A 27,288-nucleotide genomic window follows, 5' to 3' on the forward strand; every position below is an offset into this window, starting at 1 on the left:
ATCACGCGTCTGGTTTATCTTTAGACTTCTCATCCAGATTGAGCGGAAACTGGAATAAACCTTGAAATTGACAGCAAACGGGACCAAGCGCGCACGTAGCTCCTTTATTGCGATATGGTTCACTAGAGTACGACGCGGCTTCATGTGTACATGGACCACTTCCATGCCCCAGTCAGCCAAGCATGAGTGCGAATACGGCCAGCATTGCGAGACAGACGGCATGATGGTGATAAGAGATCGTTGCACACATGTGTTGCGGTTAGTTTTCTGAGCATATTGTCAGACGAGCCTCGATAGGTAACATCAAAATCTAGAGTACACAGCAAGCCCGTAAAAAAAAGATCACCTTCTCAGCATTGGTGTTTGCATAATGCATGCATTGCTTTTTGATGATGACGCGACCAAGACCACCATTATTACGCTGTCAGCTTGCAAGTCGCAACACACTCTCATATCCCATCATGGAAGCTTTCACAGGTCCCAAATCCAATGCTTCGCGCAAGTCCATGTGATTGGCTCGAGTATATGCACCAAAGAACACAGAGCTAACCCATGCAAACATGGCCAATCAAGATCAATGAAAATATGCCGCCCTGCCATCGTGCAGCAGTTGCGTACACAGTATGAGTCTGCAAAACGAAGAAGAGGGACAGCTGCTGAAGAACCAGCCGCCAACCTCTTTCGACGAGCGCTGGGTGTCAAACTGATCTTACCCTACTCTGTACGGATACCAACGACAGAATGATTAGCTGCAAGTCACAAGAGAAACGAAAATGCAAAATTGTTTCTACCTCGACCCAAAACATTTACTCGCACCTTTTCCATGCCCAGTTCAGGAAGCATGTCTTTTTTGCACTCTCACTCATTGTGAGAGAGGCGAGACCAATCAAGACGACATTCATTTACATCTTACAACTAGAAAGCTACCAAACAATCTATCGAATCAGCATCAAAGCTGAGCGGGCTCTAGAACAATTGACTGGCTCTCACGACTTCATGTTCCCCTGGGCTCTACCTCGGCGGCTCCAACTTGGCTCGGGTTTGTCACCTGCCGCTCTGGCCTCTCGTTTCACCAAACGCGTCGTGAATTGTGGTGTCCAGATGTCAAATCTCGAGCACTCCGCCCGGGTCCACTGTCGACTCACCCAATCAGAGGTCATATGACTGGAGCCCAAACCAGCTCTAGCCGCCACCGGCTGCTCTGTTTTCTTTTGCCTTTTGGTTAGGTGGCTTTGGGCATGTCCAGGTTACGTGCCTGGTGGCATTCGTCATTCTGCCTTTGAAAATCTGGTAAACCCCCTCCCAATTCCTTCGCTCCCCATTCATACCGAATTGCTCGATTCCTAGTTTCGGTTCAACAGAGAGAGGTCGAGCAGACTCGCAGACTTGGAAGATATGGCTTTGCATTCTTTGTCTCATCTTCCAAACCTGCGTCTCTCGAATCCCAGCGGCTTCACTCATGGATCCTTTCATTTGTGAGCCGAGCCCCTGCCTGGCTGGTCGCTCACGCCAACAAAAACCCGCCCATACGCAATTTCCAGCAGAAACCTTTCTCTTCTCTGGGCTCTTGGGTTTCCTCCCCTCCGAGAGCCCTGGGACAATGTCATTCATTCATTGTTAGTGCCTCAGGCCGAGAAAGCGTCGGCGTGTGCCCAGGTGCCCTGCTTGCTGCACTAAGATTCTCCTTATCCACCACCAGCCAAGGTTTAGGTTTAGCGCCATTTGTTCTTTTGTCCTTGTCTCGTCTCTTCTCTTCCATGTCTCTGTTTTGTCCTTTCCTTGGGGGGCCACTCCAGTGTCCCTGACCCTCACTCATACACCACTTGTTGTTCATTTGGGACTTCCACCCAATCCAGCCCAGAAGTACCAGCAGAATTTACCAAATACGGCTCAGTGACCCATTCAATTTGGCACAATCTGCTGTTATTATGTCTTCTCCCGGCTGCTGAGAATTGGGTGGGAGCCACCCCAGTGGATGAGAAGGGCGAGCGAAGTGCCGCTGATGAATGTACTAAGCTACGGGTACGTACCTTTCTCTTTTTTTACTTGTTCTCACTTCCAGGTGTCTCCCCCTCTTGGGTAGCCAACTGGAAATGGGACCCCCAGGCCCAGGCAGGTCCCAGGTCGGTACCGCAGTACCGCACTTGTCTTGAAGCGCACCCGGTCTTGTCGCTCCTCCCCATCCTCTTTCTTCCCATCACCCACCCTTCTTCGTGCAGTCCACGACCTTCGATCCTCACCTCTCGTTATCTCTTCTCTGCTTCAAGCCCTCCTTGTGTACGTATTGTGTTTGAGTAGTCTCGAATCGTACTTTCTCCACCTTCATCTTAACTTTTTTCGTCTCGTCAACGCCAAACCTTCGTCTTCTCGACACTCGACACCTCGACCGGCCTCGTCCCAACCCTGCCGTGACCGATCACAACGAGTTTTGCGAAAACACAAACCGACCGACCGTGTTCCTCACACGCCCTCGAATTCCGTCTACGCATCGTTTTCCGCCTCTAGTCTTCGACCTGACAAACGCCCCTGACTTGGTTCATCTTGTCGTCGCGCCTTCGACTTCCCACCCTTACTGTCGACGCCTCAGCTAGTCTCGAGTCTCTCGTTCCACGCTTGCGATTCCTAGCTGTGAACGTACGAGACCACCTTTGCTTCGTTGCATGGTACTACCAGCGGTCGCTCTGGTTCGCGACTCATCTTTACGGTCACTCCCGACGCGCCCTCTGAACGGCGTCGTCATGCCCCAAAGACCGCGACTTTAGACAAGACAAACACACACTCCGGTGTCCTCTGCATCATCTTCGTTATAGAGTATGACCGAAAAACCGGCGTCGCTGTCTACGCAGTTCGCGGCTCCTAGTCAGATCGCTCCTGTTCTGCCGGGCGCAACCGCCAGGGAAGAAGCTGCTCGACCAGCGGACGGAGCGGAAGAGGAACCATATACAATAAAATGTATATGTAACTTTTCTGACGATGATGGGAATACGATTTATTGCGAGACTTGTGACACCTGGCAGCATATCGATTGCTTCTACCCTGATAATCGAGAAGAGGCCATCCGGGAGGATTTTGCTCATTCTTGTGCAGAATGCAAGCCCCGACCTCTCGATCGTCAGAAGGCCATCGAACGTACCCTTCGCCTTAAAAACGGAGCGGTAGGAGACGAGCGTACGGACAAAAGGACGAAGCGACCTCCCTCCAAAAACCACAAGAAGAGATCAAAGCCTGCTGATCTACCAACAAATGGTCACCTCAGCCCCCAAGAGAATGGAAGACACACCCATCCCGGCGACCAACATCCCCCGCCCAAAAAGGCGAAACACCGTTCTTCACAATCCATCAGCTCCCAAGCCCCCAAACGGAGCCCCTCTTACGGAAATGGCAGATCAAATACAGCCCATCCTCCAAGCCCTGCAACCACCCCACCAGACCTCCCTGAAGATTTCCAAATTCACCAATATTCCCAAGGGTTCTACAACTTATACAATGCAAGAGATGTCCCCGATTCACACAGCAATGCATTTGCTAGTCTTGCTATCCCAACGGCGTTGTCTCGCTGGCTTCGCGATCCCAATACGATGAGGAGTGAAGTTGGCAGACGCCATTCGGAGGTTTTCCAAAATGCACCCACCAACCTGGAGGCTAATAAACCTAAGCTTGAAGTCGGCGATACCACAAGAACACTAGATGATGGCAAGGCTCTCAGGTGGAGGTTTCTGAAGTCTAGCACACCAATTGAGAAGGACGTGCCTCTAGTGGAACTGAATGGTGCAATTGGGTTTCAAAAAGACTACTGCGCTGATCCAACAAATCTTTGGGCTGACCTCTCCTCTCCTCTCCCCTTTGTTTTCTTTCACCCTGTCCTTCCGTTATATATCGATACACGACAAGAAGGTTCTCTAGCTCGCTACGTGCGCCGGAGTTGCAAACCCAATGCACAACTGGACACATATCTTTCTGATGAGAGCGAATATCACTTCTGGATCGTCAGCGACAGGCACATATCCGCTAACGAGCAAATCACTCTACCTTGGGACTTTCGATTAGAGAAGAGCGTGGATGCTCGCTGGCTTCATCTTCTTGGGCTGAGCGACGACGACTCCTCTAGCAGCGCAGAGATGCCCGTGGATGACACAGAGTATATGGCGATATCGAATTGGATGAGCCGAATTCTATCTGAATACGGTGGATGCGCGTGCGACCTGGATAACAACTGTGCGTTCGCACGCTTTCATCGCCAGTATCTCTATTTAAAGCAGCAAGTGCGTGGCCCGACAAAGAAGAAACAACGAAAGCCCAAAACACAAGCTATCTCGCCAACGAGTACAGGGCAGACTGTTACTAGCCGAGCGACGAGTGAAGGTCATGTCGACGAAGGTGCAGACCACGACAATAGATCCCAGTCTGGCTCTCTGCGAAGCAAGCCCCCAAGCCGTGATCTTACTCCTCTTAGACAGGGCTCCTTCGACCAGCTTGGTATCTTAACCGAGCCAACTGACCGGGACAAGCGAAAGGTTGCCATGGTAGAGGACACATTTCGTCGTATGGAGCAGCAACAACCGCCAAGAAAGAAGAAGCGAGTATCCGATGGTACATGTTCCACTTCCTCCAAGTCGAAGCACCGTAATGGTTCAGTGGCATCCCATGGTAATTATGTCGATGCCGGAACATGCAGGAGTCATTCTGGATCACCTACCAGCACTTCCCCGCACATCCCTCAGAGACCATCAATAGTCACTCAGGCCCTTGCCACCCCTAGGTCTCGTGAATCATCAGTAACGCCCAGAGGAGTGTACTGTGATGCCGCAGTACAAACTGACCCCGTCGAAGGTGCGTGGTTCAGCGAACCTAGTCGATCTCCACGGCCGAAGAAACGAATTGTTCCGCTCTCGAAACGTTTGCTCAACAGCCGTCATAAAGTCAAGACTGATGAAGAGGATCAACGAAGACGATCTTCGGTCAGCCAAGCTTCTAATGGCATTTCAATGGAAGTAGACTTGCCCATGGAACATGTTCCAGCGATTAAGCGATCGGAGTCCGAGCTACCACCTTTGTTTCTCACGTCCGGCGACGTCCCTATGGGGGATGCTTCGTCGCCAGCTACGACCCCTGCCCTGGCTTCAGCAACGAGCGACACTTTTGCAAAAACAAAAACTCCCGACTTGAGGGTCCAATTGCCTCCTGTTCCCTCATTCGATAGTAACGGACTGGGAATCCACAATGTGACAACTCCTCAGCCTGGGGCTGTCGCACATTCGCCTCTTTCCAACCCTTTACCGAGTCCTTTTGCACCGCCAGCCGTCAACGGCATAGCTGCTCATCCCAGTCCAGTAAAGAAGAAGCTCAGCCTCAGCGACTACACAAAAAGTCGGATGAACAAAGCTGCTGGCAAGACTGCTGGCGGCCACGCTGTCCTCAAACCCGCAATGTCAAGCCCTGAGGACGCCAAGGTCGATATAGTAATTGACTCACCCTCGATCGAGAAGCCCACGGAGAGCATGATCATGGCCCCTGTCGCGGCGACAAATGGCTCCTTATAATACTGCGAAGAGTTTGTATGTTTAATGCTGTCATTGTTTCAAGATTTTCTTTGTTCTTTTTTTTTTTTTTTCGGGGATGACGGAATCAAAAGCCTGGAGTTCTTTCATTTCTGCACACTGGCTAGTACGTCAGATGATTACCCCGATGATTTGGCGTTTGGGGCGGTTATAGGACACTGGTTGCGGATTCTAGGTTTGGCCGGGTCTGTCAGATTAACTCAGTGTCTGAATGTGGTAACGGCGCAGCGGGTTGGTGCCTATGGATGAATGGGATTTCTCATGATGAGTAACTGTGAGAGGAAAAGAAGGGCTGCCATGTGGCTCGCTGGCAGGTTGTTTGTCTTGGCCCATCTCACAATGTTGAAGAGGTTTGACAAATGAAAGGAACAGGAGGAAGAGAAATATCTAGCAAGGTCTTTCCGTCAAAGAAGACGCCAGAAGGCTTGTTTTATGTAATTATAGGCGTTCCCCGTGCTTGCATTACACATCAAAGTTATGTAGTACTGCTTGAAATGATGGGAAATACACCCCTTTGAAAGATACGTCATCTGTCGCCAATGTTCTTTTACATCGTGCCATGCCATTCTTACAGCAGTCTATGGAACTTGATAAAACATACCGGTTCGAATACGGATGGGTAGCATTTGAAATGTTTTTTATTTGATCTCTTCCGTGAAATGTCTAATAGGTTGAGCGAAAGTCTTCTCGTCTAATTTTACCAACGCCCAGTTCTATCAAAAACTGATGTCTCTTATCACTGCGCAATAGTCCCCCAGTTGTCTTCCTTAAAGACCAGTAGTGCTAAACGGTGTCTCACAAACAGACCAAAGAGACCAACAACAAGTTGGAGCATAGTCACTTCGAGAGCTAGCCGATCCTCACGAAGGGGTCCACGCCAAACGAGCCACAGGTTAAGGATGGTGAGGTTACTCGTCTCGACGAACTGACCGTTTTTGTCGACTGTCACCTTGACGAGTCGCAGCTGGCTGAGGATATGCAGGCCATGTGCAACCAGGGGATGCGGCTGTCGTTCCGCAGACCAAGGAGTCACTGAGGGCTCAAGGAGGCCGCTCCGAGCGTTGAAGTGAGGAAGTCGGTGGCGCGGGCAGGGAATAAGACCGAAGACCTGAGGGCATGAGTAAAGGAAGTTGAATATTTGGGGAACCAGAAGGAGCCCAAGCGTCTTTGAGAAATGGCCGAGAATACCGACAACAGCGAAGACCATGCCTGAGAAGTAACAGTAGGTGTCACCGACAAAGACCTTGGCGGGGTACCAGTTGTGGCAGAGCAAGGCGCACGAGACGCCGATCCATGGGAGAAGAAAGTAGAGCGAGAACAAGTGAGAATCAGTCGCAGGATGCGGGTAAGGCGTGAAGAGGTACAGGCAATCGTTGAAGGCGAGGAGGAGGGCGACGACGACGCACTGCGAAACCTCGATACCGTTGATGCCAGCAAGCATGTTGATGCTTTGGGGGCAGAACATGGCAACACAGGCCATGTAAACGTAGTAAAGTGCGCCCAGATCGAATAGCTCACCAAGATAAGGCTGGAGTTGGAGAGGCAAAACAATGGATGTGACGTCGAAATCGACAAAGTAGACAACCAGAAGGGGGATCGAGGCAATACCAGGAATCCACCACTTGTGTCGCCAGCGAATATCAAAGAGATCATCACCGATACCCAAGAAGGCAATTGTCTGAAGAGAGATGATGGCGCTCAGAAAAGAGGCAAGCTGTAGAAGTTAGTGCGCTGTTAAAGATAGAGGAATGATACTCGAGTTGATGCGCACCTTGTTGTGAGGAAACTTGTGCAGGAAACGCCCCTGGCTGACCTGCTCAAGCTCAACCACGACATCACGGTTTCCGCCACCACTAGTAGCTGCGACAATGTCCTTGTAGAAAGGGAAGGGGATGAAGACGATGAGGCTGAGCAGATAAACAGCTGCGCACACGGCGCCCATGCATTCCGGAATCTCAGTGCGCTGCAGTTTGCCCATATCGCGACCGCGAAAGCCGGCGCGCATAAAGGTAGGACCTAGCCAGCGGATCATGGCGAAGCATAGCGAGAAGCCAAGAAAAGACAGGGCTATTGATGCGATGAGAGGCTCACCATCGCCATGGAGAGTGTTTGCGAGAACAGCGCACGATGCGCCCGAGATGGTTGAGAGAGTAAGGATCTCTGTGCGAGAGAGCGATGTTGTCGCAGTGACAGCCATGATGAAAGCTTTGCGAGTTGATGTTTCTAGATGGCGCTGAGAAAAGGGGAGAAGAGAGAAAAGGAAAGGCGCATCATGAGTAATTCAGTTGTATGAATTATAAGCAAGCAAGTTGTTGCATTGATTGTTGCGAGATGAGGTTTTTGGTGACACGTTGTTACACTGCGGGACAGAGAGAGAGAGACGTGGGCAGCCGGGATGTGGAGTTGAGTTAATGAGCAAGTGCCCTGAGCTGGGATGCGCAGAAACACGTGCAATAATAGCTACCTACCGACCGGAGATGAGATGAACCTTTTATTTATTATACTCTCAGTTAATCCACAAAGTAAGGAAGGTTTCTGATCATAGCTTGTGGGCAAGCAACAACAATGATACTCGTCTACTTACTACCAAGGTTAGTAGGCATCTATCCAGTACCTGCACTACTAAGATAGTAAGACTGCACCCTCAAGGTATAGATATCACATTCAACGCCAAATACTTAAATTCAAAACACATTACTAACTCGTCCAGTTCATTCGCTTTTGAGGGTATATATCGCTATCATTTCTAACTCCGAATTGTGTGCAAGCAAGTGAACCTAGACATGGAATCAGAGCGGAGAGTTTATGCCTGCCAGTCAGAATGATACCATCACTCAAGTTTCCAGGGCAATCCCAATATCCAAAAGCGCCATTGTTCCAAATCGTAAAAGCTATCCCATGCAATACCGTCTTCCCAACCTTGCTCTATCTATCAGTCATTTTTACTTGCCTTTTCCTGGCAGCCATGTTAGGGGTATCTCGTAAATACTCGTTCGTGGTCGTCTTTCAAATTTCCTTAACAAAACCCACCTCAACAAGATTATCCGGGTTGATGTTGAGGTTGGCGAGCTTGGTTCGCGAATTCTCGCGGACCCATAAGAATGCTTCCAGCGCTATTCGGCGGAAAAACCTTGTAACTCCCATCTTTTCCGCCTGTTGCACCCTCATGGTCTGCTTGCCCATGAGATAAACTGTTTGCGCTTCCTCCGCAGCCCGGAGTGCTTCTAGCTCACCTCGAAACTCTGGCGGCATGTCGTTCTCGTCGGGTGGGAAAGGCCCTCTGGTAATAAAGGTCATCAACTCGTTGACAATGATCGGTGCCAAATTAGGTGTTAGAATGTCGTCCATGTAGCCATGCCTAAGTACGATCCGGTAACAAGAAGGAATTTTTGTTGTAACTCGAGCAATGACGAAACGTTGGTCGGATGGTACTGTGGGCTGCGATAGTGAACGCATATGGAAGAAAACAATAACCTGTGGTCGCGTCTGAAACTTTCGTATGAACTGTGTGAAGACTTTGGGGATATGATCACCGGTGCCTCCAACTTTATCGAAAAAGATGCCGAGGCCCGGAGCAGTCTGCACTTGCCCACCCCCAAATTCTGGTGAAAGCCTGAATCGTATTGATCGCATCGAGCCATCGCCAGACATGCCTCTGGCAATCGAGTTGTTGCGGGAAGTGCTTCGGGATGACAGCACAAATTCTGACGGGTCAACCATATCCCTCTGCTCTGCCTCCCATTGTTGCTCTTTGCCCCATCGCCAAAGCATGAAGAACGTACTAAGGATGAAGGACAAAACCAGCGCAAACCAACCGCCGTCGGGAACCTTATTCAGTGCTGCACTTAGATATACGCCATCGAGCAGTATAAATATGAGGAAACCCAGCAATACGACGATGGATTGTACCCGCCAGATAATTAGCGCCACCAAGCTTACCATACAGGTCGTGATGAAGGTGACAATTATCACACACACGCCATAAGCGTGTCCTAAGCTTGTTGTCTGAAAGGTTTGAGTCAGCCAAGCCAGTCTTAATGAGATATGAGACAAAGACCTACATTGTTGTAAACAGCCGTCACTATCACAGTTCCAATCATCAACAGCCAGTTCGCAAGCGGCATGTAGATTTGATCGTGGAATCGACGGCTGGTGTGGACGGTTTTTATATGAGGAAAGTAACTTAGTCTCATAAGCTGTGAGATGAGTTGGAACGAACAAACGATCAATGCCTGACTGGCGACAACAGCGGCAAGCACAGCAATGATGATGCTGAAGTACAAAGTGTTTTCGGGGACGGTGCGGAAAAAGGGGTTCGTGTATGCCAGTCCAGTCTTATCCTGTGAGATGAAAGCTGCCTGGCCACAATATGTCATCAGCAAGCACGGGAAAGCCAAGAACAGCCAAGATAACTGGATGGCTCGCTTTCCGAAGGCGCCCAAGTCTGCGAAAAGTGACTCGACGCCGGTAAACGCAAGTAGCAGCCCACCAAGTGACTTCCAGCCGTGAGTTTCATTTCGTATCAGGTAAGTGAAGGCGTAGTGTGGACTAAAGGCCTTGAGCACAGTATGGTCGTACTGAACGAGATTATATATGCTGATGGACAAGTTGTAGAGAAGCCAGACCACAACGACAGGGGCAAAAGAGGTACCGATCTTGGAAGTGCCGAAGAACTGCAGTCCGAAGAGCGCAACAAGGATTGCACAAGAGATTCCTACAATAGCAGGCCTGCCAAGGTCAGGTCGGATGACCTGAATTCCTTGAACCGCGCCTAGTACAGACTGAGCGGGTGTCAAGATGCTGTCGGCCACAACCATGGAAACTCCCAATACACCAACAATCTTAAGGACGCTCTGTGCAACACGACTTCTCTCTAGAAAGTCACGGGCTATTCTTCCGGCCGGAGCCAAGTCGGCGCCTGTTTCGCGGTCCAGGCGCACGACAATTCTCTCTGGGCCGTTGGGGTCGGTACGTGCAATATTGGCGTATCGGGAAAGTAGCGAGTACAGGGCAAAGGTGCCTCCTTGTCCATCGTCGTCGGCTGATAGTACGATGAAGCAATATTTAACCGTCACAATGAGTGTGAGGGACCATATTATTATTGAAAGGGCGCCCACAAGGTCGTGCCATGACGGCTGTTCGGTGAATGTCGAACTGAAAACATAGAGAGGGCTGGTTCCGATGTCGCCATAGACAACACCGGCGCTTTGCCAGGCGAGCCATAATAACAGAACGCCTCTATACGTCTTTTTGTAGTAAACATGTCAGAGATTTGATCCGTAATGGTGCAATTTGTTGTCCTGTCGGTGACCTACCTGCTTGTTCTCGCGACATAAATCTTCATGCTCGATGCGCTGTGCCTTTTCCTGATCGTGCAAGTCGCGGGCTTCAGGATCCACGGGGGCTGCGTCTTCGCTTTCCTCAGCGGCCGCATTGACCCAGGCTTCTATTCTCTGGTTGCGAGCATTGTAAGAGATCATTTCGATCGTGAGTCGATAAGGTCACTTGGTGACGCTAGGTCCGTTTCCGAAAAGGAAGGGACCAAACCTTGGGGCATGGGCTTATATATTCTGACCCTCCATGCACTGACTAGTTGGAACTGGACTAGGATGGAGCAGGATGACGAGCCTAACCGAGATACTACACACTACTGCTCCGAACCATGCCTGCCAACGCCGACCCGACCTGGGTGAAACTGGCTTGCTGGTCCACTCGGTCAACAGCCACAATTCTAGTCTGGCCGTTGACTTTGACCACCTTGACTGCCAAGAAGTTTCGGTGCCATCGTCAAAGTGCTGATAGGTTCGAGCGTAATCAGGGCAAGCTCGGATAAAGGCATTTTCTTTTCCTTATCTCTCCACTTGAGATCGTAACGTTTGAGGGTTTTGCTGCCAGTGGAATTGGGGCTGTGTGAGCCTTCCCTGCAGAAGCTAAAAGGCTAGGTAGGATGATCCAGTCCTCCTCACCTGCAGGATGAACGGCTATACCCAGGCACCGAGGGTGCGGCCGAGAGGTTGCTCTCCCTTGAGATGAGTCGAAAGATTCGAGAATAATACCGACATGGAGGACACCCTACAGCCCAATAGCATTTAGAAACCTCCGCACATCACCCAATGACCCTTGCACCCTCCTCCAATCTGGGTGTCAATGAGTGCGGGGACAGCTGGAACTGGGGCGACGATTGCCCCATGAAATGGAGGTCAATAAACATTCGTAGTCAAAGAGCCGTGGCGCTAAGACGCTTCAATCCTTCTGCATATGTCCTGGTTTCTTGGCTGCTTATCCTTTGCATATGCAAATGCATCGTAAAAAGAGTCTCTTCGGTCCTCCGAGCCCGGCTGTTTCCACGTATCTGTCAGTCTGTCAGTCCATCCGACTCCTGTCAGAAACCCACGTGAATACTTTGAAAGTCGTGCCTCACTGGTGCTGGACGAGAAATCTGATGTGTCTCATCGACTGTAAAGGTGGGTAGGCTGGGTTTATGTCATGGAATTGCACACTACGACGCATCCCCGATTATCACGGTGAAGAAGTGGGTGTGGCCTGATTTCCTCTCAAGGTCACTTGCATCGAGAATGGAGTTTTGTGATTGAGGTTGTTCCAGTTTCAATCCTCCACTCGAGGTACTAGGTAGGTAGGTACGCTCCAGTATAGTCAGTGGGTGCCCAGACAGGGCCAGCGGGCTCGGGACGGGAGGTTACCACCTAAAGAGCCCACAAGTGTGGAGTTGGTTCTGGAGAATGGAGGCATTTCTCGGGGACTTTTTGATACTCAACCTAAAAGCTGCGTATGCTTATTCAAATCCTGTCCCCCTCTATTACCTTACTCGTGTAAGCCGATTACTCATGATATGTACCCTTGTTTTGGAAGTATCGCGAACCTGTTGATCAAATCAAAATTTTCATCACCCAAACAATGAACTTGAAGACGAACACGAGGTTGTTCATTCATGAGATCATATCCCTACAGCAGTAGCCTACACGTTAAGTACATAGTTTACGTGTACGTCATGAGAGTTGACTGCCAAGATGAGACCCAAGAGAAAGATGCACTTATCAGGTGGCTCGGCGAAAACTTTCGTGCCGGTGAGCCTCTGTTGTTGTCTTGGAGAACCCTTCGCGTACCCTACCGACTATCCGAGGTGACCCTCCACTATAGAGATGATTCTACTCCAGATAGATACCATGTAAGTTGGCGGTGGTGCTCGGTTCATGCAACAGCCGACAGGACGGGAGATTAATTATCGACAGGCCATTGGGCGCCAAAGTTATTTCGGATGTAACACGAAGCAACATAGAACCATCAAAACGCCTAACATTATGTGACTATCTGTCGAGAGGCCTTAGACCAACACCCATTCCACCAGGTATGACCAGCCCATGGCGCATCTGCCGACCTTGGCAAGAAATTCTTTACCTGTGACTCCTGTTGCATCCTCGCGGCCATCGAAGCTGGTCAAAACGATTAATCGCACCGACTTGCCCCGGGGACCCAAGTCCCTCGCATTGACATCGAGCCAGTACCAGAACCCATTTGTTTCCAGGGGTATCATTTCATCTCTTTCACCTTCACCTCGAGGAAGGCTGAGAAGCACCAAACGCTCTTTTCCGCCGCATTTCTCCTCCGTCCAGTGCTCACAGATCTTTGAGTATTGGAAGCGCACAATTTCTCCGCTGTCGATAGAGATATGGCGCTGCTTCGGCTCTATACTGGGCTCTGAGATGCCTTCTTCGCTCGTGGTTCCACATACACCAGGGGGCTCGCCGTCAATACCTCCGGTGTAGTAGGACTCCCAGGTCACAGGCTGGCCGTCAGCCCGGAACTGGTGTCTTGAGTCTTTGGGGAAATGCCTGAGACCAAAATGCTCGTTGGCGTACGTAAACTGTGCAGGCGTGAATTTGGCCACGTAGTTTTGCCCATCTACGTGACCAGCTCCCCAGCAGGCGTCCAGCAGCTTCCAGTCACCGCCATCAATGCGCACCGCGTTCCAGGCATGGCCGTCCGGCTTGGCTGGCGGTGGACGCTCGCCTCTCTTGAGTGGAGTATATCCAAAACCTTTCCCATGGCCAGTGACAACCACGCACTCAAGACCGGCTCTATTAGCGATCGCTTTATAAGTCTCTGCATACCCTGCGCAAACAGCTTTACCAGCAAGAACAGTATCTTCCGCAGTCATGTGTTTGATGTTCTTGTTAAAGAATGCTTCGGTATCATAGTTGATGTTGTAATGAAACCAAGTAAATATCGCCCGTGCCTTGTCTGTGTAAGAAGGAAGGGGACTACAAAGAACCTGTGCCAAATAACCGATCGGGTCGTTCCTCGGTAGAGATTGTCGAGGATACTGCGCAGCGATGGCATCAGGAGCGCTCCAGTCGCGACATATGAGGCACCCATTTATTGGGCCAGCCGCAGTCAAAGCTTTTGTTTCAAACGCTTCAATCTGAGCCATTGAGGGGCGAGAAGCGAGCGGCACTGGGGGTGGCTCATTGTCTGGCTGTGGGCGGCCAGGAATTGGAGGTCGCGCAGGCAGTGCCGGTTGAGAATCCTGGGGTTTTTCCTTGTTCGAGAACCCAAGAATAACCGGTCCTTTCGATTTCCCGTTGGTTGATGGCCTGGGTGGTATTTTTCTAGTCTGAGTTACCGCCTGTGGTTCGGGCGTAGCATCTGCCTGTGGTTTCGCAGGGCGCGAGGGCAACCTTGGTGGAAGACTAGGTCGAGCCGGAGGTGTAGGCTCAATGGCTCGTGGGGGCTGTGGTGATGGGGGAGCACGATTGGGTCTCGCTACGTCCTTGGCTGCAGCTTCTTTTTCTCTTCTTGAGGGGGGAAGTTTTGGGAGACTCGCAGGATCATAAGCTGGGGGCACTTTATAGCTCGCCCCGTCAGAATTGACGCTGGTTACTGATGAAGGAGGTCTGCCTGTTGACAAGGTAGATATGGCGGAATTCTGCGATCTCTCTGAAGACCCAGAGTTTCTCCTGACCATCAGACTAGATTGGGTCGAGGTGCGCCTTGGTGGTAAGATTGGCGCAGACGACGGCATGGTTGGGGTACGGCTGGGGAGCGGAGGCGGGACTCGCTGAGCACCATCTTGTCCATTTTGCGCTCTGAGCTGTGGTGTTGACGCCTGTCTCGAGGGGCGCGGAGGGAGCGCTGGGTTATTCTGCGACGGGCTTGGAGTAGTCGATATAACCGGTACTGTTTGACTCCTGCCTTCGATAGCTGGACGAACGGGAGGAGGGGGAGGCGGCGGTCGCTTGCGAACTGGTCCAGGACCTGGGCTTGGGCTTTGGGCGTTGGCAAAGCTCTTTTGTTTGTTGAGAGCAGCAATGCGCTCGGCCAGGGTGTTGAACTGGGGCTCTTCTGTGTCGGCCATTATGTATGTATGTGTATTTACTTTCGATTGGCAGTAGTGGCTTTAATGTTCACGGTGATGAATGCTGGTCGTGAATGATTTCAGATACGAATACATGAATATCTCATGTTGTTAGGGAATACAATATGCAAAGGCTCGGCTGAAAGCTGTAAGCAGGTAGCGACAGAAATGAAGAAATGCAAGTTGAAAGCGAAAAAGAAGAAGAGAGGATGGTGGGAACGAGAAAAGAGCCAGGAAGTCGATGTAAGTTCCCGGGGATCTTATAAGTGTTAATGAAACGGATGATTGAAGGGGTCGTACACAGCCCTGTATGTGGACCTGGTTTACGGAGCGGGGATGTAGGGGTGAACAAATCCTCCAGCTAATGTTTCATGACGTTCTAGAGCCAACGGAAATGCCGCTTGTTTACTGAGGCAATAGTCCTAGGTATTCGTTTTAGTGATGGTTCGAATGGTCATAATCAGGACGGTGATAACAACGCCATTCTTTTCTTGCTTGCTGCTTGCTTGTTCGACACTTGGTCATTCCAAAATTGGTCATGCCCCTTAATAAAACATAACAATCTGACTCCCTTCCTCTGACAAGACCGTGGCGACTTGGCTCTTGGCAATTATGTGCCTACTGCTAGACCCAAAAAACAACATGATCGACCTATTCACTATACCTGGCGATCGTGAACCCCTTTCCTTTCTCTACAGAGTACCTCGCAACGTTTTGATATACCGTTTACTGACTCACATACAATGTGGAGAATAATACAAACGTCCCCCTGCCCCAAAGGCCGTGTTAAGATGGGAGGCTGATTTCTGAGTTACCCCAGGTTCAGCTGGGTGTGCACTTACTTAACTGGATTGAGTTGAACCACCAAAAGCAGTGGTACCACCTTGAGACCTAAGGTGATTACTTTAGTATATAGCAGTCTAACAGATTGTGCCTGAGAACACGAGCTATCGTCAGCTCCATGCCACATATGATGTTTGTATCTGAATTCTTGTGACTCTCTAATCCGATATACGATGGAAAGGTATTCAGTACGGACAGCTAGCAGATGCTATTTCTTCCAGAAAATAGATGAATGCCCACATCACTACCTGGTTACCGAGAACCAGAAAAGAAACTAAATCAAAACCCATGTTGGCCAAGCCATCGTGCGAATCTACCCGACGTTGTGCCTACATTAGTTTCCTAGTCGTTTATTTATAGTCCAGTATTGAGCATTGGTTGGAAGGCCCTGATCTAACAAACTCGTGGATACAGAATATATTCACTGTACTGCAACAAACACAGCATCACAGCTGTCCTTTGTGTCTAATCACGGGAAAGTCGATACCCAGCAGCGAATAGGCGGCAAGCAGGGTTTGATTGGGCTTTCATATCTTTTGGTGTCATCGTAGCATATTGATTGATATCTTCCAAGGTATCAAAGAAATCGTCAACTGCCATTGCTGTCATTACACAACGCCAGGTAAAGGACATGATGTTGATCCGAGACTCTTTATGTACAGTAAACAAATTTCCAAACACCAGCAAGCATCATGTGATTGTAACTTCCAACACATTTTCAATGTTGGACTTATATATAGTTCTTCCTTGCCTTGCAAGCCCTGCAGGTCCCTTTGGAGATTGGTAGGCATTCGTTCAGCTTTGCCCACTAATAAACGAGGCAGATCTTATGCACCTGGGAATCGTTAATCCGCCCCGCAGCCGCCATTAACAACAAAACAACAGAGCGTCCATCCAATCCCGGCACCTATTCATAGTCCACAAAGGGAACTAACGTTGACCCCTCAGACCTTGCGTACAACCTAGGGGACCTAGGCATCCTTACCCCGACACCAAGCGGCTTGCGACAGACTGATGTGACTTGGCTTAGTTTGGTTTGACTTCACTTGACTTGTTTCTCCTCCATCCTCGCCTCTTTTCGTTCTGTTCATCCATCGTCTTCACAATCAGAGACTCCCTCTCTGGTGCACCACCCACTCGATCGGAATATGGGCTTCCTCCTTCTTACCGGCCCCAGTTTATAGCCTCCGACTTAGCTCCTGCCGATCGACGCTATCCATTCGAGTCCGTCCTACATCGGCGCATGCCATCCCCATCTCTATCCCCATCAGCGCGGCGCATACATACTACCTGGTCAAACCCTGGTCGCATCGCAAATATTGATATTCATTCATCGCATTACTCGCTTCTCGGCACTGAACTCTCCTCCACCATCTGCCTATTCGCTCCGAACTGCCTGCTCTCATCCTTGTTGAGCCAGCTTAGTTGCCACGCTCATCATGGCTGCGGAGGAGGCCGTTGGCAATGGGGCTGTCACCCCGCCCATGCGCTCACTCACATTTCATGATCTCCCAGCAGAGATTCAACGGGACATATTATCGCATGTTCGTACCAAGTCTGGGCAATGCCATCCACCTCGTGACTTTACTAACAACTTGGCAGTGCTCTCAATCTGATCTGATCTGTTGTGCTCTGGTTTCCCAACACTTCCGTGAGCTTGCCTCTGCTTTGCTCTATCGCAGCTTCAACATCCTTTTCCCCGACGACGACGATGTGAGATTCGAATCGCCAATTGATGGCCTCGCAGGTGGCCTGGATACATTCACCACCAGTGACTACAATTATGCAAAGCATCTACGGGAATTGTCTATGGATACAGTTAGCACTGGCGTCAAAGCTGAGCATGCATATAAACCGTATCTATACAGCACCAGCTGTGGTAAATTCCTTAATACCTTACTATATTTGACGCTACAGAAGGCGAGATCTCTCGAATCCTTTCGGTATGTTTCACAGCAGATGACTTTTAGTGCCGTTCCAATCCTTTGTTGTTAACACTATCACTAGGTGGAATATTCGTGTTGAGCTCAGCCGGCCTGTCTATCGTGAGCTTCATAAGATCCAAACATTAACTAAATTCCACATCCGTTTTCAGGCTGGCGAAACATACTACATGACGCCGCCTCCACTTCCTCTGAGCGTTGATGACCTCCCTGCAACTTCGGCCCATTGGTCAGATATTCCTCCACCTCCTCTGGGACCACCCCCAGCCATGTTCACGGCTACCTTGGCTGGTCCCATGACAACTCTGTCAGTGATTCCGTCGCCTCCTCCTCTTCTGCCAACCTCGAAGCAGTTCTCGAAATCCAAAGCGAGCAAGCGCGACTCGAAATCACAGGAGCCTCCGACACTTTCAGGTTTTAAGAAGCTGAAAAGTCTATCTGTCCTCGATATAGACAATCTTGATTTGACTACGGAGCTCAAGACTTGCATCCGAAATTCCTCCGCTACCCTCACAGAGCTGCATCTATCCTTGTCAGATTCTTTGGCGCTGCAGGCAAGGCGGCCACCGCCTGATTCGGATCCGGATGATTCAGATGTTGATGATGAGTTCCAAGTAGTGCCCGTCTCACAAAGCACCACTTTCGATGCAAGTGGGCCGGCAAAAGCTTTCCGCTCTCAGGAGGAGCGTAAACTGCAAGAGGGTATTCTCGGAAGAATATTCGATGTCGAACCTTTCATACTCAAAAAGCCTGCGCTTAATCAGAGTCCCCGCGAAGCAGCGACTAGTCAGGAGGAAGGGTTAGAAGCCGACAGCAACGAAATCTCTGAGGATCCCCGCGAAGAATTTGTGTCATCTCTTCGCAGCGTATCGGCAAGATTGATGGCACAGGATGGTACACGCGATATCTCTACGGCGCAACAAGATATTCTGGATATCATCGAGAAAGCAGCCAGGAAATATGTGGACTCGGGCGAGCGTCCTTCTCAGCAGCCCAACGATTCGCCGGAAAGTCCTACTGTCGTGACTAAAGATGAAGAGCAGCCAAGTGACGGGAATGACCAGGCGAGCTCAGTACCAGTCGATACTCCCAACTTAGCCATGCGACCCAAGAGCAAAGCATCGAATAGCGATCTATCACCGGACGATATTGATATCGAGCACCTCGATACTGTAGACGATCTCGAAGTAGAATCAGATGGGCAACAAGGAAAGGAGTCAGAAGAGAAACAAATTGAACACGAAGAACCCGAAAAGCCAGACACAGCATGTTCTTCGGCTGCTAACTCAGAAGATCAGGAGACAAATTCGAAGACAACCTCAGCCATTGGGCTGGACAAAGCTGACACGAACTTGATTGCGCAGCAAGTGAATTATGAGTCACTTCTGTTGGAATTGCAACAGCTGCAGGAACAGCAAGATGTATTTGTTCAACAGGTCAAGGCAATGTCTATTCAGAGCACAGTCATGGAACTCGATCAAATCAAGGACTCAGAAACCCGGCTCAGAGAAATGGGCCAGAGGACTAAACGCGTTCAGGACGCCATAGAAACCACCCGCCTTGAGATAAAGGAGGCTAAGAACCAGGTCTCTGGAAAATCTCAGGTTGGTGGTAGGGATAAATCACAGCGGTCAATCGACGAGTATCTGCGAGATACTAGAGGCATTGCACTGGAGACACTAGGCATCCACCTGATTCCAGTCAAAGCATCTGTTCTCTCAAGGGCCATTGACTTGAAGTGTTTGAAGAATCTGACATTGCTCAATGTTGGTAACCAAGCACCAATTTGGACGTTACTTTCCAAGGAAAACAAAACCTCCCCTCTGGCCCTGCGCAGTGTTTTTACTGACAATGTATCGGCCGCATTCTTGAATTGCATTTCGCAACTTGAAGAATTGCATGATTTATTCCTTTTGGAACGAAGTGCTAAACAAAAACCCGAAAGTTTCGCGCCACGGACTACCGTCACTATCGATCAGATTCGTCGGTTGGTGCTAAAGAAGCACATGCACACTTTAAAGAGGCTGATGATCAAAGATGAATCAAACAGCAGCGGATGGGATGCGAACCAGAAAGCAATGATACTTATTTGCAATCGTGGAGTGCAGCTCGAGGAGCTAGCTCTCAGTATGAACATCCACGCGGTGGTAAGTTTACTGTGGTCGTCATTGGATTTCGCTAACATTTGTCGTAGCACGCTTTCATGCAATATTTCTCAGGACTCATCAATCTCCGTGCTATCAACATCCTCCGGTTCAGGAATAACGACACATGTATATGGGTCATGCGCGAGATCTTGAACTTTATCGTGGATAACCTCTCTCACCACCCCAATCTGAAGCTGGAGTGGATCGCAATGGAGGATGACCGACTCGACCGCGTTATTCGCCCTACAGACGTACCAGACGAAGGGGAAAAGAGACGGGCTAAGGGGAAGGAGAAGGCTACTGCGATCCCTCATCACAGTAGCATTAATCTTCCTGTACTGCCAACCTGGGGTTCGGATAGTGAAAGTGAGGATGAAGATGACGACGCCTCGAATTGTGGAAAGAGACTTCGACTCAAGACTGTTGGAGTCCTCCAGTTTTATGAGGTCTGGGGTGTTAAGATTTTTGACAAGGAAGTCCGATCCGGCCGGCTTTAAGTGTTGGAGCAGAGCTGCCTTTGGGTCGCAGTTTGTTTTGATACTGCCGTTGAACTTGCGGCGGTAGGATGGCGCATATGGGTCTTGGGAAGCTGGAGCTGATTCGGGGGATCAATCAAGTAGAACGGTTTGGACATGTGGGTGCATACCAGAGTTGCTCATACATAACTTATGATACGATATTCTCATCTATGGGCTTTTAGTCAGGCACAGGCGCCTGTCTGTGAAGTAAAATATTGGTCAACATATGAATTGAGTGGGTTGATTGTCTTCGTACGTTAGTGTCAGGGTTCGCAACAATCTCACGAAACAGAATGCACATATGTGCTTTGAACGCCCCCAAAGGATCTCCTAGTAATAGATCACTAGACTAAACAATAAACCTAAAACAGGGAAAGTCATATGCAAATTGTTTCCTACACAATTCTATTGCTCATCCCATAGTATCACAATGCCCTAGGGTAACCAGGCTACCAGGATTCGCATTTTTAAATCAATGTGGGGCTTTCGAAGATCTTCCAACTACACTCCCAAGGTAAGTAATCATGATGAATGATATTGTGCTACTGACAGGGAATAAGAGAAACCAAACACACATATCATCTTTACTTGCGACCAGAACACGGAGTAGGAATGTTAATTGTTAACTATCTCGTTACTGTAACACGTAATTTAGGCACAGATCACCACTTCTCATCAACCATTTTTTGACCCATATCATCAAGAGCAACTCCGTAACTTAATCATTTCGCCGTGCCTGGTTCTAGGTTTGGTACAGTTCAGAAGTACACTACCCTGAAAAAAAAAAAGAAAAAGGAAAATCGCAAATAAACCCTAGTGTGAGGGGACAGGTATCTAGACTAAAGCATGTATATTTACAGCCTGGAGATAATGGCGGCAGCGTACTCGTTGGTCTTGGCCTTGCCGCCGAGATCGCCAGTCAGGGCCTTGCCCTCGGCGAGGGTATCGAAGATGGCCTTCTCGATGCGGGTGGCGTGCTCGTTAAGACCCATGTGTCGCAGCATCATGATGGAGCTGAGGAGAAGGGCAGTGGGGTTGGCAAGGTTCTTGCCAGCGATATCAGGGGCGGAACCGTGGACGGCCTCGAAGATGGAGCACTCATCACCAATGTTTCCGGAGGGGGTGAGACCGAGACCGCCGATCAGACCGGCGCACATGTCGGAGAGAATGTCACCGTAAAGGTTGGGCATGACAAGGACCTTGTCGTTGTAAGGAGTGGGGTCAGTGACCATCTTGAGGCAGCTGTTGTCGAGGAGCTCGGCGTCGAACTCAATGCCGGGGAAGTCCTTGGCGACCTCCTGAGCGACCTTGAGGAAGAGACCGTCGGAGAGCTTCATGATGGTGGCCTTGTGGACGACGCGGACCTTCTTGCGGCCAATGGACTCGGCGTGCTGGAAGGCGAATCGGAGGACACGCTCGGAAGCCTCACGGGTGATGAGCTTGATGCTCTGGACAACACCATCGACAACAACGTGCTCAATACCGGAGTATTCACCCTCGGTGTTCTCTCGGATCAGGACGGTGTTGACGTTGTCGTAGGGAGTCTCGTAGCCAGCGACAGAGCGGCAAGGTCGCAGGTTGGCGAAGAGGTTGAAGGTTCGGCGGAGGGTAAGGTTAAGAGAGACATGGCCCTTGCCAATGGGAGTCTGGAGGTGGATGTTAGCCACTGAGAAATGTGCGATGCGCCTGGTGGTATGGTTTATGCGCTCATGTTAACGTACAGCGAGAGGACCCTTGAGGGCAATCTTGTTCTTCTTGATGTTGTCAATGGCAGCATCGGGGATAGCGGTCTTGCCGTCCTTGATGATGGGAGTGACATCGACAGGCTCCCAAGCAATGGGGGTCTAGAGAATGCTGTGTTAGAATTGTTTTCCTTGGTGACTTATGCGGGTTGTCATGACGAACCTTGGCGGCGGCGAAGATGTCCTTGACGGACTGGGCAATCTCGGGGCCGATACCGTCACCCTCAATCAAGCTGACCAGGAAGTTGCCCTGCGCATTATGTTAGTAAAATGTCAATTGCAATTGAGACCATAGCCAAGCATCTTGTTGCGACTGAGCTATTTTATCTCGGCCTCATGCTCGGACCAGCCGAGCGCTGGGAGTCCAAAAGTTGTATTATGGGAGAGCGCAAAACGTACCTTGGCATCCTTGGTTCCGTTGTACTTGGCAACACGGTCGCCAGAGGTTGAGTAGCATCGGTTCTGTAGTAAGAAAGTAAGTAAATGTTGTTGCGGTGCTCGGACTAGATTGTAGCGAATCCGGGCAAAATTGTGGTGGTGATCTCATACGTAGAAAATGGCAGCGCGGGGGGCAGCAGTGCGCAGGGCTTGCCTGGAGGCGGGAGTTCGGAGAGCTCGAATGGCCAGCATTTTGAATAGAAGCGAGCAAAGAGACTACCTTGGTACAGCTTGAGAAGAAGAGACGGGATGATTCAAGGTAATGAGGGGAGGAGAGGGTATAATGAGAAAAGCGTGACAACAAGAAATAGAAAGAGAGGAAAGATTCACTCAGGTCAAGAAAACAACTGACCTATGAACCTGAACCCCAAAACCAGCCAAATCCGACTCCGAATGGCTAATGCTGTTTTCATAGAGTGCAGCCACAGCCTGACACCAGGAAAAGAGCAACTAACCACTGGTAGCCACGGGCAATAGCGGGTCAGGACGCTGTAAATGCCTTGGTAAGTCCACTATTACCCACTATTTCGCGTCTTTTCCAAGCCTTCCCATGGGTTCCTTTCGGCTACAGCCTCGTATACCGGGCGGACTTACGCTTGTCTTTTTTTTTTCTCTCAACCCGCTCGCATTTTCGAGGGCTTTGCTCCGAAGTAACGAGGGGCCGGTGGGCATCCGCTACCACGGCTTTTACTTGCCATATCGAGTTACTGCGTTGATGTTTCGTGAACCATGGAAATGCACGTCACAGACAGGCCCAAGTTGAGATCATAGAGCTCGCACCGCCACCGTTATTAACGCCACACTTAAACCCCCACAGTTCAATTGCTAGCCACATCTACACATGCATGAGAGCTAGGCTAGCTATCCTTCCAAGCATTTAATACAGATGATCGTTTACAACAATGCGCCTGATAGATCAGACTCTCGCAGCTGATTGATTGTACAGCTTAGATTCAGATCGCCAACATTGCATCTCCATCTCGCGGGACAGCTCCCCACGATTGTATCAACTAGGAGTAACATAAGCGCGGCCTTTCGAGCATGCGACACGTCCCCTTTTTGTCCAACCATTAGGCCACTATCACCGCTACCATGGCCGACATGGAACGTACCATCCTCGACTTTTACCAGATTCCGACGTTATATCCTACGGAATGGCCCGCCGAGAAGGACTTGGAAAATCTGGATGAAGATGGAGAGGATGAGAAGGGTGCTGCTTTGAAGCGAAGGCAGTCTCGGTATCAGGCGCTTGAGAGAGCTGTGAGCCAACGGAAGAGCAATATTCCTCGAGGGGACGACCAAGGAGGTGTCGGGAATATCGTGCAAAAAGACGAACCAGATCCCCTGGGAACAACGGACAGTGTTGTTAGAACACTCAAGCATCTTGGTCTACCCCTCCAAGATGACCACCGACTACGTATGTCTCCGCATCATGACATCTTGCTTTGAGAATATGGATTGACTCTTTGCGACTGCATCAGGTAACCGATTTCTCCTTTCCTCGACAACGTTTTCGCCTGCGCTCTTTCTCTCTCAGATGCATGCCACCGCCGACACCCGAGGCCTGCTCACCGGTCTCGATGTCCTCTCACAGTCTATTGACCAAAAGTCAGCCTCACTCAAGGTTCTAGTCGAAACCAACTTTGAAAGATTCGTCAAAGCCAAGGCAACTATAGATAATGTCTATAAGGAGATGAAATATCGAGGTGCTGAACCTCCCGACCCTAACAATCCAGGCCCCTCCAATGCAGCCCAACGCCGCAGCTATCGAAACAGCATGGTCGGCGCTGGGCTAGGCATCAACAATCATCTGACATCCCCCGGTACTGATACGCGTAAAAAGAATGCCTTGACTAAAGAGAGCGAATATGGTGTTCTGGGTATCAAAGGTCCGCTGCTCGAAGTCTCAGCAAAGGCCGAGGATGTTTGGGGTCCTGCTTTGGGCGGAAGGGAGAAGGAAGAGAACCTGAAAACGGTTTCAAACCATCTGACTCGATTCAAAGACTATGTGGAACTGAGTACCTCGATAGCAGACAGCATCAAGCGAAAGGACTATGAATCGCTGGTCGACGAGTTCACGAGAGCCAGAAGAATTGCAGACGAAAGCCGACAACTGGCGGAAGAACTTGGTGAAGAGACCCCGACAGAACCACAACTATATCAATTATTGATAGCAGGGCGCATGTGGCATGACGTGGACCAGCAAATTCGCATGTTTAAACGCGACGTGTGGAAGCGTCTTGTCACTCTTTACACAGTATCAAGAACAGATGGACCAAGTGGTCGCATACAAGATCAGCATATGGAACTCATCGGCTTGTTATTGGAATTGGGCGTTGATGACAACCCAATCTGGGTTTGGCTCCTGAGTAGATACGATCATCTCAAGAGCAAAATCCAGTCGACAGCAGATCATATGAAAGTTGAGATCGAAGTGCTTCGTCGCAGGCTAGCCAGCAACGATAAGCCCAATCCAAGCACGATTGCTACACATCTTCGAGCTCTCGGCCGGCCAGTAATCGAGGACAAACCCATGACTTTCGACTCACCTGAGGTAGTAGAACTCTGGGAAAAGATGCTATCATTCCTGACAAGTCTCCTATCGAGTGAAGGAATTCTGGGCGAGGTTGTAGAATTCTGGCAAACGGTGCAAGGATTTATCAATGGTTCTGCTCAGGCTGCCCTTCCTGTGGGCTATCGTGGTGAGTCTCGACATCACCATGAGCTGTCACAGCAGAGCATCAACGAGTTGAGAAAGGGGTCTGTGGAATTGGTGGATCTACTTCGAGAACATACCTATTCTTTCTTCGTGGACATGCCCCCTGAAGATGTCTCGTTGCTCTTTTCACCGCTTCCCAAGACGCCGGTCCCGGGGACTCCCGGCTCTGACTCGCTGGCATCTCCGCGAGATCCTCGCTTTAACTTTGATCCAAACAATATGCCACCTCCCTCGCCCAAGAGAGGCGAGGTTTGGGAAAAGCTGGCTTTCTGGCCTCCATGGTCCAATTCCATCAGTGGTGTTCATTACTTATCAAAAATGTTGACTCTGGTTGGTGCTGGAGCTGGCGACTTGGCTTGCATCGAGCCAGTCGAGTCAGGGGAAGGCCAGGTTCTTGATCGCCTCAGAAGTCTTGTCGGTGGCTCTCGAGATCGTTGCGTCACAGCATTGTGCGCCGCTTGGAACCGAGATGCTGAAAACATCAAGTTTGTGGAGGATTGGCAGCGATCGGTTGAGATGGGTGATGTGACACGTATGCCAGCCACCTTTGCTGCTTTCGAAGGATCAGTATTGTCGGGCATGCAGAAAATCCTCTATATTCCCGATGCCATGTCCAGGTCAGGTTCGGGAGATATTGTCTTGCCGCCACCGACAAAGCTTCTTCAAATGGTTCGCAGCCAATACGTGACCACGCTTTACAAGGCATTGAGTGGCATGGTTGAGAATGCAGAGAGATCGCTGAAGAAGACTGAGGACGACTGGTCAATTGACGACGAGAGCTCCCTTGCGTCAGCAGCAGCGCCGTCTATGACGGGCAAAGGAGCATTGGACTCGGGAGATAGGGTGAGTTACACACAACCAGCTTACACTATCGTATCACACTAACAGCGTCTTTTCAGAACGTTCGTATGCTTATGACCTTGAGCAATCTTTCATCACTTCAATCGCAAGTGGTGCCCAGTCTTAACCTGCAGTTCGAAAACGCATTCTCAGTCAAGTTGACTGACGAGTCCAAGAAGATCCGTGAAGTCCTTGGTCAAATTCACGACCGTCTCTTCCAATCCTACACCAAACAGTCGATTGAGAGACTTCGCGATGTCATTCAGTCTGGTATCTCAGCCCCTGACTGGGCCCCTGGTCAAGGACAACGCACACAAGTCGCCAAGCCATATGTCTACGATGCTCTTCTTACGCTTGTTCTTGTCCACTCGCAGGTTTCCACTACTGCGCCAGCCCTCACAGTCGAAGTACTATCCTTCCTTCTTGAGCAGACATCTACCCAACTCCTGGAGGCATTCAGGCGCCGCCCACGGTACACTCTTGAAGCTTTGATGCAAGCGACACTCGATGTCGAGTTTGTTGCCCAAACGCTTAGCCATTATACCTCTGAACGAGCGTCGGAGCTGCAGAGTCAGATCTACCAAGAACTCGATGCGCGTACAGACAATGATGCTCGGGCTCGTCTGCAGGGCGAACTGACCGAGATGCGCACTGTCCTCAAACGTCTTAGAGACGCAAGTAAGAACGAATTTGCTTGCTTCAAGAAACCAAAACGGCCTGGCCACGGTCCTAGCAGAAACAATAGCGGTATATCTGGTATTTCGGCCTAGAAGGCTCTGGAAACCGGTGTTCCCAACATCGCGAACAAGCAAGACAATGAGGACGATAGCAACACGAGCGCAATGGATTCTACAGGTTCAAATGTGTTCTAGGTGGTGGAATGAAGTGGCGTATTTGAGACTTTAGCGAAATAAAGAGCAATGGCGAAGCAAGATTGATCATTTATCATGAGGCTTTTTTTTTTCGTTTTCTTATGAAGTTTGGGAAACATTTACAGTGTTTTTCTCTCTTTTCTTTTCTCTATGCCGTAAACGCCAGATTCGGACCGCGGTCCTACACTTCTATCTATCGTGTATTTCTTCTCCACAGCGAAATACCACGTCGGGCATAACGCCCTGTGGCTAATCATACACGCATGCTTCATGTGGTATCAAAATTCATTTGCTT

The 27,288-nt window shown here is 49.9% G+C and overlaps 7 protein-coding genes across 7 annotated transcripts; 3 read left to right on the forward strand and 4 right to left on the reverse strand.

The window, feature by feature from the left end:
• Positions 1–2,813: 2,813 nt before the first annotated feature.
• On the forward strand, positions 2,814–5,540 carry FGSG_09585 (uncharacterized protein; the record flags this gene model as incomplete). The annotated part of the gene is made up of 1 exon (XM_011329824.1): positions 2,814–5,540. The coding sequence occupies one exon, from the start codon at positions 2,814–2,816 to the stop codon at positions 5,538–5,540; it is 2,727 nt and encodes a 908-aa protein (XP_011328126.1).
• A 664-nt stretch (positions 5,541–6,204) lies between these two features.
• FGSG_09584 (uncharacterized protein) lies at positions 6,205–7,923 on the reverse strand. Its single transcript, XM_011329825.1, has 2 exons — positions 7,330–7,923; positions 6,205–7,272 (listed from the first exon to the last, which is right to left on the reverse strand). Exons 1-2 carry the CDS (start codon positions 7,753–7,755, stop codon positions 6,295–6,297), a joined length of 1,404 nt encoding a protein of 467 aa, XP_011328127.1. The 5' UTR covers positions 7,756–7,923; the 3' UTR covers positions 6,205–6,294.
• Positions 7,924–8,564: 641 nt separating this feature from the next.
• FGSG_09583 (uncharacterized protein) lies at positions 8,565–11,038 on the reverse strand (the record flags this gene model as incomplete). Its single annotated transcript, XM_011329826.1, has 3 exons — positions 8,565–9,563; positions 9,620–10,804; positions 10,874–11,038. The coding sequence occupies 3 exons, from the start codon at positions 11,036–11,038 to the stop codon at positions 8,565–8,567; spliced, it is 2,349 nt and encodes a 782-aa protein (XP_011328128.1).
• A 1,699-nt stretch (positions 11,039–12,737) lies between these two features.
• On the reverse strand, positions 12,738–15,019 carry FGSG_09582 (uncharacterized protein). Its single transcript, XM_011329827.1, has one exon. The coding sequence runs from the start codon at positions 14,929–14,931 to the stop codon at positions 12,901–12,903; it is 2,031 nt and encodes a 676-aa protein (XP_011328129.1). The 5' UTR covers positions 14,932–15,019; the 3' UTR covers positions 12,738–12,900.
• A 2,194-nt stretch (positions 15,020–17,213) lies between these two features.
• Positions 17,214–20,526, forward strand: FGSG_09581 (uncharacterized protein; the record flags this gene model as incomplete). Its single annotated transcript, XM_011329828.1, has 5 exons — positions 17,214–17,318; positions 17,377–17,592; positions 17,692–17,717; positions 17,782–19,844; positions 19,937–20,526. 5 exons carry the CDS (start codon positions 17,214–17,216, stop codon positions 20,359–20,361), a joined length of 2,835 nt encoding a protein of 944 aa, XP_011328130.1. The 3' UTR covers positions 20,362–20,526.
• Positions 20,527–20,983: 457 nt separating this feature from the next.
• FGSG_09580 (isocitrate dehydrogenase subunit 2) lies at positions 20,984–22,867 on the reverse strand. The gene is made up of 5 exons (XM_011329829.1): positions 22,674–22,867; positions 22,524–22,586; positions 22,288–22,374; positions 22,104–22,226; positions 20,984–22,028 (listed from the first exon to the last, which is right to left on the reverse strand). The coding sequence occupies exons 1-5, from the start codon at positions 22,752–22,754 to the stop codon at positions 21,237–21,239; spliced, it is 1,146 nt and encodes a 381-aa protein (XP_011328131.1). The 5' UTR covers positions 22,755–22,867; the 3' UTR covers positions 20,984–21,236.
• Positions 22,868–23,654: 787 nt separating this feature from the next.
• FGSG_09579 (uncharacterized protein) lies at positions 23,655–26,891 on the forward strand (the record flags this gene model as incomplete). Its single annotated transcript, XM_011329830.1, has 3 exons — positions 23,655–23,979; positions 24,044–26,124; positions 26,181–26,891. The coding sequence occupies 3 exons, from the start codon at positions 23,655–23,657 to the stop codon at positions 26,889–26,891; spliced, it is 3,117 nt and encodes a 1,038-aa protein (XP_011328132.1).
• Positions 26,892–27,288: the final 397 nt, after the last annotated feature.

This window comes from Fusarium graminearum, chromosome 4 (genome assembly GCF_000240135.3).
Source record: "Fusarium graminearum PH-1 chromosome 4, whole genome shotgun sequence".
NCBI classification, from domain to species: Eukaryota; Fungi; Ascomycota; class Sordariomycetes; order Hypocreales; family Nectriaceae; genus Fusarium; species Fusarium graminearum.

What these genes read in the sequence shown, in the direction of transcription:
- FGSG_09584 (XM_011329825.1), bottom strand. Translation starts at nt 7,755, where the DNA reads ATGGCTGTCACTGCGACAACATCGCTCTCTCGCACAGAGATCCTTACT. An exon ending in ACAAGTTTCCTCACAACAAG is followed by an intron (nt 7,273 to 7,329) that starts GTGCGCATCAAC and finishes TAACTTCTACAG; the next exon opens with CTTGCCTCTTTTCTGAGCGC.
- FGSG_09580 (XM_011329829.1), bottom strand. Translation starts at nt 22,754, where the DNA reads ATGCTGGCCATTCGAGCTCTCCGAACTCCCGCCTCCAGGCAAGCCCTG. An exon ending in CCCGCGCTGCCATTTTCTAC is followed by an intron (nt 22,587 to 22,673) that starts GTATGAGATCAC and finishes TTCTTACTACAG; the next exon opens with AACCGATGCTACTCAACCTC. An exon ending in ACGGAACCAAGGATGCCAAG is followed by an intron (nt 22,375 to 22,523) that starts GTACGTTTTGCG and finishes CATAATGCGCAG; the next exon opens with GGCAACTTCCTGGTCAGCTT.
- FGSG_09582 (XM_011329827.1), bottom strand. Translation starts at nt 14,931, where the DNA reads ATGGCCGACACAGAAGAGCCCCAGTTCAACACCCTGGCCGAGCGCATT.